A 17,340-nucleotide genomic window follows, 5' to 3' on the forward strand; every position below is an offset into this window, starting at 1 on the left:
TCTTGTTGATTGTAACCTTGAGCTACTAGCCTTGCTTTGTTTCTGACAACCTTACCTTCTTCATCAAGCTTGTTCCTGAAAACCCATCTTGTTCCAATGATGGTTTTGCTTTGATTATTTGGAACTAAATTCCAAACTTTGTTTCTTTCAAACTGAGAAAGTTCTTCCTTCATGGCTTCAATCCATGAGTCATCAATGATGGCTTCATTGATTGACTTAGGTTCCAATTGAGAAATCATTGCCATGTTGTTATCTTGAAAGGACAATCTGGTTCTTATACCATCAGTTGTGCTTCCAATGATTTGTTCTGCAGGATGATCTCCTACCATTCTCCAACTTCTAGGAGGACTCTGAAGTGATGGATCTTGATTATTCTGATCATCTTCCTTATCTACTGTATTTACAGTGTCTTGATTTGAAACATTCTGAAGTACTGGTTCTTCAGTTTCTTCACTCTCTTTGAGTTGAGAATGTTCATCATATTCATCAAATATGACATGCATACTGATTTCAACTGTCTGGGTTTTTAGATTGTATACTCTATAACCTTTGGAAGTTGTAGAGTATCCTAAAAAGATAGCTTTATCTGATTTAGGATCAAACTTACCCAATTTTTCTTTATTGTTCAGAATGTAGCAATAGCATCCAAATATGTGAAAATAAGATATGCTAGGTTTGATATTTTTCCAGAGTTCATATGGGGTTTTATTAAGAACCTTTCTTATTGAAACTCTATTCAAAATGTAGCAAGATGTGTTAATGGCTTCTGCCCAAAAATAATCTTCAACATTTGATTCATTTAACATGGTTCTAGCCATTTCTTGTAAAGTTCTATTTTTTCTTTCAACAACTCCATTTTGTTGTGGAGTTCTTGCACAAGAAAAATTATGTTTAATACCCTTTTCATCAAAGAATGTTTTGAAAGATGCATTTTCAAATTCACCTCCATGATCACTCCTAACTGTTATGATATTTGAGCTTTTTTCATTTTGAACTCTTATACAGAAGTTTTGAAATGCTTCAAAAGATTCATCTTTATGTTTTAAAAATAGAACCCATGTAAATCTGGAAAAGTCATCAACAATAACAAAACCATATCTTTTGCCAGTTAGACTTGCAGTTTGAACTGGACCAAAGAGATCAATGTGAAGAAGTTCCAAAGGTTTCTGAGTTGAAATAAATTCAATTGTTTTGAAACTACTTTTGACTTGTTTTCCTTTAACACAAGCTTCACAGATCTTGTCCTTTTCAAAGCTAATCTTTGGCAAACCTCTAACTAGATCAAGTTGAGAAAGTTTAGCAATGGTTTTCATACTTATATGACCAGCTCTTTTGTGCCAAATCCATTTATCTTTTTCAAGAGAAATAAAACATGATTCAGCTGGCATATCATTTAGATCTAGAACATATAAGTTCTTTTTCCTTGATCCAGAAAAGAAAAGTTTGTTAGAGGAGGTTTGTCTTATTTCACATATGTTAGGTTTAAATATAACTTCAAATCCACTATCACACAATTGACTTATGCTAAGTAGATTGTGTTTCAAACCTTCTACATACTGAACATTTTCTATCTTAGCAGAGTTAAATTTACCTATAGTACCTTTTCCTCTGATTTTACCTTTGTCATTGTTTCCAAATGTCACAAGTCCTCCATCCTTCTTTTCAAAGGTTAGAAAACAATTCCTGTCACCTGTCATGTGTCTAGAACAACCACTATCCAAGTACCATGGCTTTGTTCTTGCACCTTGAGGCAAGACCTACATTTGACAAGACAAAAACTTTAGGTACCCATGTAATGTTGGGTCCTTGAGGGTTAGTTCTTCTAAGAGATCTTTTCTGAATGTAACTTTCTGTCTTGTATGATCAGATTTGTTACAGCAGGAACATATCATCTTAGCCATCTCAGCCTTTTGTGAACTTTCTGATCTATTAAGATGAGAACGTTCTGAACTAAGATTAATCTTATTTTTTCTAATAAACTTCTTCTTATGATAACATACAGATACATCATGTCCTAATCTATCACAGTAAGAACATTGTAACTTCATTTCAGCCTTTTGAGGTACAAAGTTTTTAATGAGATTCTTGTTTGGATCTTTGAATCCTAAACCAGATTTCTCAGCACTTTTGCTTTGAGATCCCAAAATATTTTGAAATGTTTCTGTAGACTTTATGAAGCATGTGAGATCATTTTTCAGTTTCTCAACTTCATTTTTCAAAAGAATGTTTTCCTTTTGTACCTCAGAAGGTTTGGAATAAATGTTCTTTTGCCTTTTGTTTAATTCTCTTTGTTGTTCAGACATTTTAAAATGAGAGTCCTGTAAAGTCTGTATGGTTTTTCTAGATTCATCATATTTATTTTGAAGTTTTTCCTTTTCTATTTTTAGTTCAGAAAGTTCCTTGATTAATGACTGACATCTATTAGTTAAGAAGTTTGAATCATATAAAAGGCTATCAAGTTTACTTTCAAGGTCTTTATATAAAGGATGAGTTTTGTAGACAATTACCTCTTCTTCATCATCTGTTTGAGCCATCAAACTTAAGTTGGCTTCCTCATCTTCTTGTGATTCTGTTTCTTCCATGTCATCCCAGGTGATCATAGCTTTCTTCTTGAAAGGTGGTTTTCTTTGCACCTTTTTAATGTCAGGACACTCACTTTTGTAGTGTCCAGTTTTGTTGCAGCCAAAACAAGTGACCTGACTTTTGTCAGTTTCAGTTCTGTTGTTGTTGCTTGTGTTGGGAAATTTCTTCCTGATTTGATTTCTTCTCATCATCATTCTTTGTATCCTTTTTGAGATTAGTGCTAGTTCATCTTCAGCTTCTTCTTCATGAACTTCTTCTATTTCTTGTGTTTCTTGCACATCATCTTCAGTTACTGATGAGGTTTGCTGAGAGGCTTTCAAGGCAAGTGACTTTACTTTCTTTACTGGTTTGTCTCCTTGAAGTACAACTTCATGAGCTCTCAGTGAACCAATGAGATCTTCCAGGTTCATAGATTTCAAATCTTTGGCCTGAGTGATTGCAGTGACCATAGGTCTCCACATACTTGGAAGACATCTCAATATTTTTCTGATTCTCTCATGAGTGGAATATGCTTTTCCAAGAGATCTCATTTCATTTACTATTGTAGTAAATCTGGCATACATCTCATCAATGGTTTCATTTTCACTCATTTCAAAGACTTCAAACTTTCTGACTCCAATGTCAATTCTGGTCTCTTTGACATGAGATGTACCTTCATGATGTACTTTCAAGGTATCCCATACCTCTTTAGCATTTTTGCATTCATCAACTCTTTCACTTTCTTCCATGGTTAGTGCACATGATAGAAAGAGTCTAGCTTTAGAGTTTAGCAATACCTGAGCCTTTTCATCTGTTGACCATGCACTCTTAACTTTGATGATCCCTTCTTTGGTTAGTGGAACAAAGTCTCCATCTGTGATTACTGTCCACATGTCATTGTCTTGAGATCTGAGAAAGAGTTCCATCTTGCCTTTCCAGAAGTAGTAGTTTGAGCCATCAAAAAGTGGTGGTCTGTTTGATGATCCTCCTTCAGCTATGTATTTGACTTTAGACATACTTCCTGAATCTTTTCTCTAACACTTGTTTAAGTGTTCAAACCCTTAGAACCAGGCTCTGATACCAATTGAAGTAGATAAAATAGTCACAAGGAAGGGGGGGTTTGAATTGTGACCCTTTAAAAATTAATCCTGCCACTTAAAAGTTATTCTCAAGTTGATAACTTGGAATGGTTAAGTTAACAGACAGACTTCAGAACGTTCTGAAGTATTAGTGTAAACACAATTTGAATAATTAAATGTGTTTGTGTGTGTTGTGTTTACTGTAAGTAAATAGTAAAGAGAAGAGAAGAAGAACACACAGAAATTTATAGTGGTTCACCCAATGTGGGTTAGTCCACTCCTCACAATCTTGTGAGATTTTCCACTATGATGCTTGAGATAACTTCTCAAATCCTGCACCTTACAACCTTGTTCACCTGAACAATTACAACAACTGTATTCTCTTAGCCTCAGCAGGCTTACACCTTTCTTGCTAAGTTACCCACTTAGACTTTACACCTTTCTTCTCAAACTAACACTTTAGTACCCCTAAAGCTAGATGAGACTTTCTTTACAATTTGTATGGAGGTTGAATGATATAGATCAGACAAGAGAAGAATGGAGGTTGAAATTTATCTTTGAAAAGATAAGAGAGATATTGATTTACACTTTTGAAGACTTCTTGGAATCTTTGTGATGATCAATATTTTTGCTAAAGCTTTAAACACTCTTGTGTTGTTTTCTTGTATGCTTTGCAAAGGTGTGTTGTATGATGCGGTCTTGATCTCTATTTATAGAGTTCTTGAGCCTTTGTAGCCGTTGGAGAGTGACCACTGGTCTTATGCCACGTGTTCTGGGACCCACCAACTTTAACTTGAAATTCTGGGCAAACTGAGATACTTCAGAATGTTGTTCGAATACTTCAGAATGTTGTTGAATACTTCAGAATGTTGTTGTGTTCTTCATGATCTTCATCTGAGTTCATGTGGATGAACGGCCAGATATGCATCTGGGTTTTTGCAGATGAATGTATCATGAATTTCTGGGTTATACTTGAAGATTGTTCTTGGACATACTTCAGAATGTTCCTGTAGCAGATCTTCTTTGAAATCTGTCTTGGAACGCGTGCAGGATATCATAAAGTGGTGCTGTCACTTCACTTCCATGCTTTAGGGGATTTGGTTTACTTTGTACAGTACCAACTCCCTTATGTGTCGAGATCTTGATGAATCAGATCTGATCTTGCTTTTGACTTTGCCTCTTGCTTTCCAACTGCTGTACTGTTCACGTCAGAAAAAGCATGGAGCAGGAACGAACATTCTGAACTCAGGGGACTTCAGAATGTTTCTTTTGTTTTACTTAGGATGATTTGTAAGACTTGTAATTAATGTAATCAAATCCTAATAGTGAAACATCTATGAAGTGCAGCATGGAAAACATCTAGGATGATATTCTTAATGGAATATTCCTAATGTTTTGTACTTCAATTGTTCATAGTCTTAAATGAACATTGAAGATGCCCTTTTTGACTTTAATCAAATAAATGCTTTTATTCCTTGATTGATCTCAGTCATGTACTTTTCTGGGCTTTCATTTAAGTCACGTGAACCTTGCATGTTCTTCATTTAGTTCATGAGTTTCTGGGCTTGGTTCTTGATGTTCATCATGAACAACCTTCTGAACTCTGTCCAACCTTCTGAACTCTTTTTAACTTTCTGAACTCTGACTGAGTTCTTAAGTCTTTATGTCTTTTGATTCTTTGTATCTTGGTATAAATTTACACTTGTTCCTGTCTTAGTTAACCACTCAAGAGCACAAGTTAAATACCAACAAATTAATCAAAGTCCATTAATTCCTTAATCATCAAGGTTTGTTATCTTTAAAATAAATTAGGGATTTTGCCTCAACAATAACTTTAATCAAAATCAAAATTATTTAATCAAAATTTCATGAAAACTAATGTTCGTAATTTATACGTATTAGTACAATAAAAAACGAACAGATGAGCACAGAGTGTCCGTCTTAAAGTCAGGTAAATATAAAGGAGGGGAAATGATAGAAAATAAGTACAATGTCTCCTAAAAGAAAAATATGAGTACATTTTATTTCGGATATCGTCAACAAAAAAAAAAGCCTTGGCTCAATGCTTTCAAAAAGAAATATTTTTTTTTGTTCTAATGACTCCAAGTTCTTTTCTTTAATTTGTCAAAAACAAATTCTTTTTTTATATACAAATTTTATTTTACTTCATCCAAGTAATGCTAGTTTAGGAGAAGTTACAATAATTTTCTTGAATGAATTAAACCAATATTAAGATTTCAATTTTTTTCTTATATTTCATTTTCAAGGGAGCTTGTCCTAAACCTAATACCTTCTAGAAGATGTTTATAAATTTGAAATGTAATATGTGTGTGTGTGTGTGTGTGTGTGTGTGTGTGTTTAGCACATCTTAATATTTAGGAAACTCACTGATAAATATACATTAATGATAGAAACCAAAAAGTTCACAAAAAAAATAAAAATAGAAACCAGAATTAGATCATGGCTTAAAAGTTCCATGCAAGTTGATCCATATAGTCTAGATCATGAGATATAAACTCAGAGTTAAGTACACTCTCCAACAACCCAAAATCAAAGTTAGAATTCTCAAAACAACCATTCATTTCAATATCTTCTTTCTCATTAACTTCTTTTTCATCCATTCCCTTCTCACAAATCTTCTCCTTTTCTTGCTCCACATGAGCTTGTGTTCCTTCTTCTAACATTGAACCTCTACAATCATCAACTCTTGAAACCCATATGCTATTCTCATTGCAGGAAGTAGAACAAATGTTTGATATGTTCTCAGTTAATATTCGAGGCAGTTCATGCTCGGGAACACTGAGTTGATTTGAAATTACATTGAAAGATGCTTGATATTGGTTAGGGGAAACACTTGTAGGAGTTTGAAGAATATTATTTTGTAGAGGTTTAGGTAGTGAAGGAAAGGTTTGATTTGTTGTTTCAATGAGATAATTAGTATTTGGTGGCATTTGTGAACTAAGAATGAAAATGGAATTGGAACTTTTATAATTTGAGTTGTTTCTCTTAGGATGAGAAGAAGAAAGTAAATTGTGAGTTTGTGGATCTAAGCCTTGAGAAATAAGCTTCTTTTTAATGCAAGAGTTCCAAAAATTCTTCACTTCATTATCAGTTCTACCAGGAAGGTGCTTTGCTATTTGGGCCCATCTGCAGCAGACAAATAATGCATGCATTCATGAATTTACAAGCACTCATATTATACTATTACAAATATTTTCCTCTCTCATCTTTTTGTACTTGTAACTATTATTAGGATAATATTTTATTTGATCTCTCATAATTTTCTCTGTGACCCAAAGTCTATGACAAAAATAATACCTAAATTGGTCCTTGATATTTTCATACAAACACAAATTAGTCGCTCTATTTTAATGAATTAATAGAAGAATTTGTTCCCTATAGAAAAATATCAAGGACTAATTTTAGAAATAATTTTTGTCTAAGACTGAATCGGGTCCCACCCAAATTTTGGGAAATCAAATTGGTTGTTCAGTTTTATTATTACACTTTACCTGTTTCCAAGAATTCTATGTATGTCAATTATGATCTGTTCTTCTTCAGCAGTGAAGGAGCCTCTTTTTAGATCTGGTCTCAAATAGTTTGTCCATCTTAATCTGCAACTCTTTCCACATCTTTGCAGGCCTGTATATAGCAAACCACACTAGCATCATATTTTGTTTGCTATACACACTAAGAAAACTAAAAGAAAAATGCCTATAAATTAATTTGAGGTTTGAAATCACAATTGCATATGATTCTTGATATTTCAAAGAATTACAGTCAAATGCAGCCTCAGTCATAACCACAAGCTGTTTGCATAAACAATAAAAATCATGACATCTCGGCCGACACATACGCAACACACAATTGTGATGCACAACTGTAATTATGGCCGCAATATAAAGCATTTTGAGGTTTCTGCAACTACAATATCAACCACATTTTTTTTTTTTGAAAAGGAGTCCTGGAGAAACAAAGAGTCAAAGTATGTTACACAAAAAAATCACTGCAAACGCAGCAATAGAAGAAAAACTTAGGAAACTGCATTTAAACACATCAAAGGATTCAATCTTCAAGTGTGGTAATCAAAATTAAACAAAACGTAACACGATTTTAACCACCAATACGTCTAACTCTTACCTTTACGAGTAAAGATGTGAGAAGATCAACCGCATTAAAAGTAGTTGTCCCGAGACAAATCATGGTTTCAACACACACATACTTATACTTATAAAAGTCTTCAAACACACTTTAAAACAAGCACAATAATAATTCACAAGTATAGAAGAAAGAAATGTATACCTGCAAATTTTGGAACAGAACTCCAGCTTTTATGTCCATGAGTAGTAATATATGTAATAAGCTTATCATCTTCTTCAGGAGACCATAATCCTCTTTTGATCTTCTGCTTGCTGCAACAATGATGGCCCATTTCTCCAAATAGCCTTATGAGAGAATTTAGAATATATGTTTTTTTGAGCACATCATTTAAATAGACACCTTAGAAATTGTAATGACAAGAAAGTCTATGGGTCCCACCTCCAAAATCTAGTGTCACACTCTACATATGTATTGGTGGGACCAGATTAAAAGACTAATTGACAAGTGCAAGAATCCTCTGATGAATGAATGAAATGATGAGCTTAATTTACTCTCACTATCAAATTCGTTTAGGAATTTAATCAAACATGAAAGGAGAAAAAAGAGTTGTCTTATTTTTTGACAAAAAAAGGTTTGTCTTGGAAAAGTGTTCAATGCATAATTTAGAAAATCTATGTTCATTCTTATAATCAATCAATGTAGTGTAACTTAATTGGGTTTTGACTCTTTCAAGGGACGTTGTCCCCTTTTAAGTTTTCTACTATTTGTTTTCCAGAGTATAGTCCATGGTGAAATTATTACTATGAGTCATTAAGCTTTTGCAACATTTCTCTTCGTAAAGTATAATGCCAACTAAGTTGAACATAAAATAAAGTATATAAGTTAAACTCTATTATTTTTTAACATAAGCAAATTTTTGTGATAAAGTCAGATATTAATTATTGAAGAGTAAATCATGTTTTACAATTACATAATTATTTTTTGATAAAATAAAAACAATAGAATGAATTTTATGGTTGGTGAGAAACATTTTATATTTTTATTTTCATATATTTTTCGTTTTAGATTTTAAAAAATGACACACTGTTTTACTTGATTTTTTATTTCCTATTTGCTTTCTGTTATATAGACTTGTGAAAAGTACTTTTGTTTACCATGTTTTCTTTATAGATCTTTTGAAATAAAAAAAGCGTGGCAATTTTATAATTTAAAGTAAAATATATATATATATATATATATATATATATATATATATATATATATATATATATATTATTTAACAAAACATGTTATATTATTTTTTTTGAAGGCATATTCTTATTTATTTGTCTTCTATACAAATAGTGAAAACAGAAAAATTAAAATGCGATGATAATATGTTGATTTTCTGTTGGTAAAAAAACATTTGTTAGTTTTCTAATTAAAAAGTAATAAAAAAAAGTATGTTATATCAAGCAAACATTTAACTACTTCTGCCTTTTTTTTTTTCCTTTTGCCCGGCTACTTGTCAATTGGTGTATGTAAAATTTTCGACCATCCTATAATTGGTCAAAAATGACATGCACATTGAAGAAACATAATCAATTTCATTAAAAAAAGGAGAAAGAAAGAAGGTCCTATTGGTTATCAATGCAAATCACGTTTGAGAAATGAGCTGGCCTTAAAACTTCATGTTCACTCATAATTTGGTGTCTTTATCTCAAAGGTCTAATTAATTTGGAGTGTCTTTGTGTCCATATTGAATTTCACTGTCTTGAAATTCACTATCATCTTTTGTTCCTAGGCAAAATCTAATAAAATCCACTACCATTGATTATACTCCAACACTACACAAGATTTACAGAAGTCTTCAAAATGAATTTACAATCATAAATCTTTAGTCACCATAACGGACACAATTGTACTTCAATAACAGGGGAAACACATATATGTATGTATATACTAAGACTTGCACGGTTAGACGTTGAAAATTCATGGTGTCCTTGACTCCTAGTATGTCCATTTTAGTAGGTTTATCAATTCTTCAAGAAAGTCTCTATGATTTCTAAGAATCGTCATACGGCCGCCTGTCAAATAAAAATAAATAAATTAGTATCACAAATGTTATATATATATATATGCTTTTGCTAGAAGACACCCTTTAGAGGTGTCTTTTAGCAAGCAACACCTCAAGGTGTGATTATCCACTTTTTAGTTATAACTTGCTAAAAGACACCTTCATAAAATGTGTCTTCTAGCAATATATATATATATATATATATATATATATATATATATATATATATATGCTTTGTGTTGAGACCATAGACTACTCGGTCTTGGTTAATGGAACATATGTAGGTCCTATTATGCCAGGACGTGGCCTTCGTCAGAGGGATCCCCTTTCACCCTATCTCTTCATTATTTGTGTTGAAGCTCTTTCTTCCTTAATTTGTAAGGTTGAGCGTCGAGATCAGAGGTACTATGATATGCACAAAGGCACTAAATATTCCTCACCTCTTTTTGCCGATGATTGTTTTCTTTTCTTTAAAGCTTGTGAAAAAGAAGCAATTGCTATGAAAAACATTTTGACTATTTATGAAGTGGCTTCGGGGCAAGCTATTAATTTACAAAAAATCATAATTGTTTAGTAGCCGTTATACTCCAGATGATCTCAAGAACCTCATTGTCACTACTCTTGGTTTCATCAAGTTTTAGGTGCCAATAAATATCTTGGGTTGCCCTCTATGATTGTGAGAAGTAAACCTGCAACTTTTAAGTTTATAAAGGATCACATATGGAGTAAAATAAATTCTTGAAGTACTAGGACGTGTCTCTCACAAGATGGAACTGAGATTCTTATTAAATCATTTTGCAGGCTATTCCTTCCTATGTGATGAGTGTTTTTCTCATTCTGGGTTCACTCACTAATGAATTTAAGAAAATGTCAAATTACTGGTGGGGTCATAATTCAGCAAATTCTCGCTTGCACTAGATATCTTAGGAAAGACTTTCCACTCCTAAGGTGTTTGGTGGAATGTGTTTTAAGAGTTTTAAGGCTTTTAATATGGCTATGGTTGGCAAGCAGGTTTGCAAGTTTGTTTCTAAATCAGAGTGTCTAATCACCCGTTTACTGAAAGCTAAATATTTTTCTCGAGGTGATTATTTTAGGACTGGTATAGGCCATAATCCTAGCTATGTTTGGTGTAGTATCTAGAGTGTGAAAGATATAATTCATCCATATCTTCAATGGAGCATAAAAAAAGGAGATCACATACCAGTCTGGGACCATCATTGCCTTAGTAACACAATGTGCATTTTGCCAACAACTCCTCAACAGTTGGAATGGCCATATATCACTATTGCAGACTTGATGGTTACACATCAAAATCAATGGAATATGGAGCTAATTAATGGCTTTTTTTACAACAACACAGCCAGAAGTATTTCTAATACTCCATTGTTGGCTTTGGAGCTTCATGATGTGCCTACTTGGGAACTTGAGAAGGACGGTGTTTATACAGATAGGAGTGTGTATAAGGGCATTATGAATCATGATGTGTTAGCTCTACAACATCGTGTGTCTGAGAATTGGAATTGTGTTTGGAAGCTCAAGCTGCCACCGAAGGTTAAAAATTTCTTGTGGAGTGCTTATCAAAATTGTTTGTCTGCGAGAGTTCTGTTGCAATCAAAAGTTTTTAAGTGTCCTGATTAGTGCGTGGTTTGTGAAGATAGAAATCATTTGTTTTTCATGTACAGTAAAAGTGTGCTTTGTTGGCAGCGCACAAGATTATGGAGTATTTTGATGGGTGTCTTCGATCCTACTACAAGTTTTGCAACAAATGTGTTTGTTATTTTACAACACCTAGATCCGAAGCAAAAACAAGTTTTTTGTTTGACCCTATGAAGTATCTGGAAGCATAGTAATAACAAGGTTTGGAACAACATCACTGAATCATCTTAAACTATTTGTGGTCGATCATGGTATTTTTCTACAAGCTGGATGAATGCCCAAACTTTTCAAAATCACACTTCTATGCACTCCACTAATCTTACTCATCTTGGAGATATGCAATGGCGAAAACCAAGTCCCGGTGGTCACAATGTAATTTAAATGCTTCCTTTTCCCATACTTTGAATCTGGTTGGCCTTGGCATGTGTATTCAAGATGATGAAGGTTGTTTTGTGGTGTAAACTGAATGTTTGATTCCACTTCTTGATGTAGACTTAAGGGAGGCTTTAACCTTCTTATCAACGCTTCATTGGGGGTGTAATCTGCAGTTGGGGATTGTAGATTTTCAGTTTGATTCCAAAACTGTGGTCGATAGTCTCTATGGTGGTAAAAATGGTGTTTTTAATTATAGTGCAGTGATTGATGATTGTAGACGTCTATTAGCTCTTGATTTAGTAACCTTTGATGTCAGGTTTATTATGAGACAAGCCAACGAAGTAGCTCATAGTTTCACTAGGACGGCTTTGTGTCATTCTTGTTTCCATATTCATATTAAGATTCCGTTGTGTATCTCTACTATTATTTTAATTGAAATACAATAAGTTTCTTCTGGTCAATATATATATATATATATATATATATATATATATATATGAGATAGGATCCGTTGACACCAGGTGTCAACGAATTCGTTGACACCAAATTATGTCCCTTGATTTGATTTGATCCAAGGGCTCTTAGTAATTCACTCAATCCCCACGGCATCTCGTCTGCACTAGATATCATGGTTTTTTGTGTGACTATTTTTGTTATTTCTCCTACGTTGATGAATGATGATCAAGCCTCTCAAACAAAACTAACGTTGATGAAGATTTTATAATTCTCAATCTTTTATCCCAGGTTGATGAGATTCTTGAGAAAAACAATTGTAGGATTGAAATTTTGAGTGTCAATTTCCATTCCTTCCAGAGCTTTGTTTATTGGATTGAAAACGGTTTATGCTGTAAATATAATTATGTTTAGGGAGAAAGCAAACAATAACTTTCAAATTAGGGTAGATGGATTCGGAGGAGAATTGTTGATTTGTAATTGCAAAAGACATTAGATCAAACATTTTTCAACTTTAATATGTTTTTCAATTCATATCCACCACTAATTGAATAATGAGTTTTAATTTCAATATGAAGAGAACATTGTATAGATAAAACATCTGGAAGGAGCACTCATGTAGAGATAACCGAAAATTAAGAATGAGAGAAAATTTGAGGCACCAGATACGCAAATTAACAATGAGAGATGAAGATGGGGAAGGTGAGGTTCAATGGGCCACATGTTCGGTGCAGGGTTAAGTGAATTAACAAGAGCCATTGGATCAAATGAAATCAAGGGACATGATTTGGTGTCAAACAATCCGTTGACACCTGGTGTCAACGGATCCTATCTCTAAATATATATATATATATCCTCATCATTCAATTCATGTCATATTGATATAGTAGTTTATTTAAAAATCAAATCAAATTGTAAATGAGTTTTACCTACGGGATATCAGTACTCAACTAAATGTATCTACGAATTTACCCTTTAAAAATCGTAGCTATGTGATGGTGGTATTTATACATGCAACACTTATGTTTTAGTTGCAAAAAAGATAGTGTAAATTAGGTGAGTCTCACACTGGATGTTGCCAACAATATGAATTTATAAAGAGAAGAATAGGAAGAAGAAAAAAGGAAGACCAAAGTTTCGATAAAAAGCAAAGTATTGAATAAAACTTGGTATAAAAGACTAAATAATAATACCTATTTTTAGAGATAGACTCGATTTTATATTAAGAACCAAATCATAATTATCAAAATAATAGTAATAATAGTACTAATCTTTAACAATCTTTCAAAAAAAAAAATATTATATATACTAAAGATATTTTCTAATGTTCTAACATTTCCTCTTTTAAATTTTTTTTTTTTTGAACAAACAAAAATGGAAAATTTAAAATATTTGAAGTTTTTTTTTTAAAAATAAGTTTTAAACTTGTTACAAATATACTCTTTGAATAATAAAATGTAACATTTGGCACTATTCAACCCAAACATATATCTTTTGGAGAATTCAACGAAGAATGTTAAAATAGTCTTCCAATGAATCCAAAATTCAAACCAAACCATTGATAGACCAATTAAAAAATACACCAAAGCACAAGATGACAAGCGACCAAAAACTAAAATGAAATTATATGTTTAACATGCAAAAACCAGAAGAGAGGAAAATCAAAGAAGAAGAAGCAACTTAAAAATCAAAAAGTCAAACAAAAATATGAGAATGGAACAACCAGAGAGAAGGTGGAGAGGGGAGAGGTACATTGATTATTAGAAAGTTGATCCTGTTAAAACTGAAGTTGCACCGAGTGTTAGATTTGTGTTTTGATGATGTTTTATTAGGCTAGATTCTAGTTTCTTTTGATGATGTTTATTGATCATATTAGTTAATAATTAGAATATGTTAAAGCACCTAGCAATCCTTGTTTCATCGTGACATATGTGGCTTGTGTATCAAGTTTCTTATTGTGTGGGAAAACTTTTTTTTTTTTGTGGCAAAACCCTTTTTCTAAGCTTTTGATTCGATTCATTTTGGTTTGAATCATATCATTTTTCTTCTCTGACCTTGGCTTTTAGTGATCATGTAAATTTGAATTGTTTCATGAATTTTTCAATCGAATCACAAGTTGTTGATTCGTATCAATTGTGTTTTCTGGTCTTGTGTTTTGTCTTTATGGATCGTATCACTGTTCATTGATTTGTATTAACCTTCATCTAGGTTACTTTGATTCGATTCATTTCTTTGCCTATGATCTTCCGAATCGTATCAATCTTCATCTAAAATCCACTTCATTCGAGTTCAAGGAGAAGCAACTTAAAAATCAAAAAGTCAAACAACCTCTGTTACTTTGATTCGAGTTTCAAGGGTATCAAATCTTTGGACATAGCAAAGAAGAATTCAAGGTGAAGGAGTTCCAAGGATTGCATTTGAGCTTGAGTTTTGATAACTTAAAGAATCTCCAATCTCAAGAGTTCTTGAAGATTGGTGGTGTTATGGTTGCTTAGGATTGAAGATTAGGGTTATTGAGGGAATATGTTGTAATCATAACAATTTGTAAATATTTTTCAACAATAGTGGAAGTCCTTGATAGAGGAGTTTTCTATCGTGAAGAGTGGAGGTACCCGAAATGAGGACGAAATGGGGAACCACTATAAATTCCGGTGTACTTCTCTTCCTTATCCTTTTAGAGTTTTGCATTGCTAATCATATATGAATTTATGTTTGAAACTATTTGATTTGATTGTGATTACTTTTATTACACTTGACCTAATCTTAATTACTTGAACCGAGACTCTTTCAAATTCAATTTTATCACAATCAAGCTTCAATTAAGTTTCAAACCATTGATTCTTATACCTTGTGTTCATTAGTGTTAGTGTGATTTGTTGCAAATAGGTTTGGTTTCAGATTGTTTGTTTTGAAATTTGTATGCTTGAATATTGATATTTGATGCGCTTAATAAGATTTAATATTTGAACCACTCAATTCAACTTTGAATCTTAGTTATTACTCATTGTCTTAGAATTGTTATCATTGTCTTCCACGAATCTGATAAGTAATAGGTTTTCATTCTTTTAGAATTGTTATCATTGTCTTGCACGAATCCGATAAGTCATAAGTTTTCAATTCCTGTTTTCGCAAACTCTTTTGAAAATCTAAAAACACTACCCACCCTCTATCTAACGCACCTTCTTGTTCGGCATATAAACCAACAAAAACACTCACATACTTAGAAAATAAAAGAGAGAAAGTGAGAAACTAAGAAAAAGTAGGAAATGTTTTCAAATTATGGTAATGCAACTTAATTATTATTTCATGATCTCAATGTGTACTTATACATCTTAGTATTTGGACTTACAAGTCACTAACAAGGCACAATACAAGTTAAGCACCTTAGTTAATTAGTTACTTGCACTCTAAGAATTTTAACTAGCATGGTTAATTAGTTACTTGAAATGCAAGCAACTCAACTAACCTAGGTAACTAATGGAATTACAACTAATTCAACACATATACTTCTTAGGAATCTCACAGGAAACTCATAAACAAACTATTTCCTAGGTTTCTTACCTATCAAACAATCCTTACACATATGTAATTGTAGGGAAAACCACTAACCAATACATGTGTTTTCAAAGTGCTAAGACTTTCAAAATTTAGATGTTCATACCTTGGATGCTATTACCATGCTTCATCACTTATCATTTCCAACAGTTAATCCTTTTTCCAGCAGTTAATCCATACTCATTAAGTTGTTCTTCATGCTTGGTACATATAGCACACCAACAATGATTGCTTGATAACTTTAATTTCCTATGATCAATAAATCACCTACACCTTCAGCTGGAATTGTTCTATTGTCAGAAAATAAAATCTTAGATTTCTTTTGAACCATCAAAGTTGAGAAGCCATTCCTTATGGCAAGTCATGTGATTATTTCATCTAGTATACAAGTAACATCCATCACTGCTTCCTAGTTCATAATATGTAGCTGTCTTGAGGGATACGAGACCATAGTATGAGTCACTTTCTCCATGAGCCATATGTTCTTCACATTTTATGTTCTTCATGATAATATGTGCCTCTCCCTTTCTATCTTGATTAACACCATTATTTTGTGATGAAGATTCATTATTTACAAGAAATATAATTTTTTTTGTTTGAGAGAACAAGAAATATAATTATACCTCTTATTAATACTACCAATTGTCTTATATATACTCCCTCTGATCTTATTTACAAGAAACAATTGATTTTTCAGATACATTGAATAATTTATGTATTTGGTTTAGAAAATCATTGTTTTTGTAAATAGGATCGGAGGGAGTGAAAATCACCATTTAATGCACTTGTACATAAAAGACAATTGAATAATAGTCACACATTTCGTATATAAATTTATTATTCCAACGATTTTTTTAAAAAAGAAGCCTCTTTTTTTTAATACTCGTAATTTTTGTAAAATATTCAGAATGACGGAGGGAGTACATATCTAGCACTTGGTATGGGTGGGATTTAGAAGACTTGGCTTCAAAATCTACACATAAAATTTTTAGATCCAGAGTAACTTTTTTTCTTTCGAAAACCAAACAAAAACGAGGCGGAAGACGACAAAAATGATCAATTTTTAGTAACTCAACAACTGATAGAACACCTGCTAAAAGGAATGTCATTATACAAAAAGTTGTTTTTTTTTGACAAAACAAAAAGTTGTTTTATAGACAATATAACACAAAAATATCTCTCTTCAATTTCTCTTTAATTTCCATCATGGTGGTGGACAAGACGATTTATAATGATCAATATCAATTGAGGAATGGCTCTCATTGTGGAAATTTTATGTATAATATGGTTACTTTATCCATACCATTATGGACATAGTCAATTAAGGAAATTTCATCATATAAAATAAAGTAGCTTTGTAACTATTGAAAGCATATATATTGCCTTAATCATCACTATCATGTTTTTTTAAAGTTACGGAAATTTTCTCTGTAACCTATTATCATATCTGCAGGTGGGTGTGAACATTGGAGACAAAATATGTTTATTCTAGGATTCCTTTTG

At 32.4% G+C, this 17,340-nt stretch overlaps 1 protein-coding gene across 1 annotated transcript; it reads right to left on the reverse strand.

The window, feature by feature from the left end:
• Positions 1 to 6,015: 6,015 nt before the first annotated feature.
• On the reverse strand, positions 6,016 to 8,100 carry LOC11440747 (transcription factor MYB61). Its single transcript, XM_003595909.3, has 3 exons — positions 7,944 to 8,100; positions 7,154 to 7,283; positions 6,016 to 6,788 (listed from the first exon to the last, which is right to left on the reverse strand). Exons 1-3 carry the CDS (start codon positions 8,071 to 8,073, stop codon positions 6,107 to 6,109), a joined length of 942 nt encoding a protein of 313 aa, XP_003595957.1. The 5' UTR covers positions 8,074 to 8,100; the 3' UTR covers positions 6,016 to 6,106.
• Between the last annotated feature and the right edge of the window lie 9,240 nt (positions 8,101 to 17,340).

The sequence above is a fragment of the Medicago truncatula genome, chromosome 2 (assembly GCF_003473485.1).
Source record: "Medicago truncatula cultivar Jemalong A17 chromosome 2, MtrunA17r5.0-ANR, whole genome shotgun sequence".
Taxonomy (NCBI): Eukaryota; Viridiplantae; Streptophyta; class Magnoliopsida; order Fabales; family Fabaceae; genus Medicago; species Medicago truncatula.